Genomic DNA, 3,409 nt, shown 5'->3' with positions numbered 1-3,409 from the left:
CAGGCCCTATCGGACTTTTTTTTTTTCTGTTGTCGGCTTCTCTTTTTGGATGGGATGATCAGAAGCTTCTTGAGCTGGATTAAGTACTCGTTTCTTAGGGGTTCAATGAAACTACGAACATGCCTCTCCCGCTAAAAGGTTGACATTGAATTGCACTTTGAGAATTAAAAAAACAAAACAAAAAAATTGGCCCTGAAAGCCACAACATTGTTTTGATTTTTCTGTGACTACTGTATCGGATTTTTTCCCTTCATACATCCATCCATTTTCGAATCCACTTATTCTCACAAAAGGTGTGCTGGAACTATCACGTGAATTAAAAAAAAATACCTAAACACATACCTGGGATTCTTTAAAAACACGAAGAAAAAAAAACGTCCGTGGCATTGAATGAGTTAAGTAAGGTGACTATTGTCTCTCGATGTGAGGTAGAGGTGGTTGTACACAACTCCAAATTACCACAAGTACAAACTAAACGTGAGGTACTTTTGACACTTGTCTGTGGGGTCACCTGCTTCCAAGCCCCAACCGCTGTTTGCAGTGAAACTTGCTGCAATCGGACCCGCCTTCCACCTGCATCACTCGCACTGCTTCATGTGGTAAACAAAGAGTTAGGATACCTGAAAAAAAAATACGCTGCAATGTACAAAACACCACCAAACACTTTTCCGCTCGTGGTGATTTTGGCAGTGTTATTTCAGGAAACACCCCTGGGGTCGTTCCTGTAGTGCAGCTGTTTCCCTGGGCCTCGTAGGGATGCCAACTGACAAAAGTGAGACGAGTGCCTCTTGCGAAACAAAAGCCGGCTTGTCAATCAAACTGGCGTGACTGGTGAGTTACCAGCGCGTGTTTCGTCAGCTTGCTTTGGGACAGTCTCCTTGTGGAGCGTGTGTTGTGCTGCTGCGGTTAGTAATGTGACTTAGGTCATTTGATGTATTTCCCTTTACTGGCAAGCCCCACTTTTTTTTTTCCCATGTCACATGAATGGTTTTGAACAGTGTCATCCTATAAAATAATGCAAAGTGCAGTACATGAGCTGTAAGAAAAAGTGCCTTAATTCTGCTTGTCTTTTTTTTTTTTTTTTTGGCCACCGTGTAAATTCGTGTTTCTAGTTGTAGCTTTAAGTAACATACAACACACGTACACGTTAATTTTCTCATTTAGGTATCCAGCAATACAAATGCAAAGTACAACCACAAATGATTTTTTAAAAAAGCGATTACGTCGGCTCTCTTTTTCTCATAAAATCCTCTAAAGTAGAATCATTCGAATGAATCGCAGTACTCCAACCGCATTCGATGGTGCTAGCAAAAAAAAAAAAAAAGATTAGCAATTGGAATCGCCCGTGTGTGTAGCTTACCTGATTCTGAGCAGGACCCAGTTGGGGGAAAATCCCGATTTGAAAGTTATAAAAGTACGAGTCCTGGAATTGATGATAGAAAACTGATGGTCCAGACCAAATTGGTTGACTTCCTGTTCACTTTCAAGACGTGTGTTGAGAATTTTTTTTCCAGGTGCCACTTTCGTGTCAATCGGTGAAACTCGCGTCAGCCTTATTTTTACACTTCTCAATAAATTTTCGGGTCGGGACGGGGGGGTAGGGGTTTTCACTTCTCACCACGTTGAAGCGCCCCCCCCAAAAAAAAGGGATTTATTTGAAATTATCATCAAATCTTGATGTCGTGTTTTACCCAGTTGACACAGCATAGGTTAAAAAAAAACCACCCATCTGTGTCGGAAATAAGAATTTCAATTTGGGCGAATTTTTTCAGTAGGTGTTCATCGAAATTAAATCCTTCAGACCAAAATGATGGACTTCCCGTTAAGACTTTCTTGTGCGTCCTCTTTGGGTGGTACCCAACTTCCCGATGACCGGTGAAACCGCTGTTGGGGTCTATATTTTTTTTTTCCATTTAGTTTTCAGACAGCGCCAGTGAGCTTTGCGATCGACCCATAAAAGATAACTCCTCACCTGGATTCATAACTTATCATCAATTAAACTGAATTGACCAAGTAAAGGCTGAACTATTTATTTGTACTAAAAGAATGTTGTGTGCGCTTCATGCCTCACGGGTGCCATCTAACTCCCGGCGTGAAACCGGATTCTGCCCAAAATGATCCGTTTAATCGGATCCGATGGCACAGAAATGCAAAAGCGCAGGTGTCAAGAGGTGCGCGGCGCCCTTATCTCATCCATCATCCGAGTGACGGTGAAGGCAAAAAGTGTCGAATTACGCCTTGGGTGTCATCGGAGACGCTTCCCACAGTTGTACGGGGGCTCCGTCTTAGCATCGGGGCGCCTCTGCTCTTTAATCACACCTGAAGGTTTTGGGTTTCACGCATCAGTCATGCTGAGTGCTCCACCTGTGCACACAAAGGTTTTTTTTGTTTTTTTTTTTTTTTTTAAGGTGACCTGAAATTTTATCATCTGTGGAGAGAAATTGTTGTGGTTCCGGTCTGATAGGCATGCCTTACTGTCTATTTGGGCATGCGCGTTCAACGATGACACGGTCAGTGGATCATCCTTGGACAAGAGGTGGTCCGCACGCACCGTGAGGTTGTCCCACGACGGGTTCGCGTGTGTGGTTGTGCGCACGAGCTCGCTGTCGATTGAGACAGAGGTGGAATGATCAGCACGTGATCTTGCGGCCGTGGAGAAGTCATAAAAGCCAGCAGAGGATGAGTCGCGCTCACACACACACACACACACAACAAAAAAAAGAAGAGCTTGTGCATCAGACCTTGTGCATCCGCACCCAACCAAGAAGGTAAAACACTTGCTGCAACACGATTATTATTATTATTATTATTACTAGTATCCTACCTCTTGTTAAAATAACGAATTCAGGTGATCATGTAACTCTTAATTCTTGCAGATAACATGGGTGATTTTTTTCCTTCGCCATCCGTGACGACAGCAACTGATGACTTTGTCACTGTGAGTATTTGTCGTTGGAGCAGGGCCATCGTGGCTTGTGAATTACGGTGCAGTTATTATATTAGAATATAAACAAGAAATAGAAATAAACATATTTAGACGGACTTCCCTTCCGAACTTTCTTCTCTTCACTTTAAATGTAAAGTCAGTTAAATTGGCAAAAATGTTCTTGGATTGGGCCAAATATGTTTTTTTTTTTCATGATGAGACTTCTGTTTGATTGAGCACAAGTAATCCACGTAATGAACAATTTGTATTCATATTTGTACAAAGAAAAAAATACAAACACATGGTTTTAACACCTATTTGAATGCAAAAAAAAATAAGAATGAAATATTGATTGAACTAGTCGGTAATGGATATGAATAAATACTTTGTATTTCAATTTCTAAGACTCTTGTATAGTTTTAAAGAATAATAAGTGCTTCGCTCACAGCACTGTGCCTGCTTAAATGTAAAAAAAAAAAAAAA

General features: G+C 41.4%; 1 protein-coding gene and 1 long non-coding RNA gene across 2 annotated transcripts in view; one reads left to right on the top strand and one right to left on the bottom strand.

The window, feature by feature from the left end:
• LOC109518491 (C-C chemokine receptor type 9-like) overlaps positions 1-143 on the top strand; it is a 6,355-nt gene extending 6,212 nt beyond the window's left edge. The window contains exon 4 of the mRNA XM_019874348.1: positions 139-143. Within this exon, the coding sequence (XP_019729907.1) occupies positions 139-143 (5 nt within the window). The remainder of the gene's footprint in view (positions 1-138) is intronic.
• Positions 144-351: 208 nt separating this feature from the next.
• On the bottom strand, positions 352-2,387 carry LOC109518844 (uncharacterized). Its single transcript, XR_002168829.1, has 2 exons — positions 1,361-2,387; positions 352-620 (listed from the first exon to the last, which is right to left on the bottom strand). It is a non-coding gene; the product is annotated as an uncharacterized LOC109518844 (long non-coding RNA).
• Between the last annotated feature and the right edge of the window lie 1,022 nt (positions 2,388-3,409).

Source organism: Hippocampus comes, unplaced genomic scaffold, assembly GCF_001891065.2.
Source record: "Hippocampus comes isolate QL1 unplaced genomic scaffold, H_comes_QL1_v1.1 scaffold25, whole genome shotgun sequence".
NCBI lineage: Eukaryota > Metazoa > Chordata > Actinopteri > Syngnathiformes > Syngnathidae > Hippocampus > Hippocampus comes.
The sequence above is the reverse complement of the archived record's forward strand: the minus strand, read 5'-3'. Positions and strand labels throughout refer to the sequence as shown.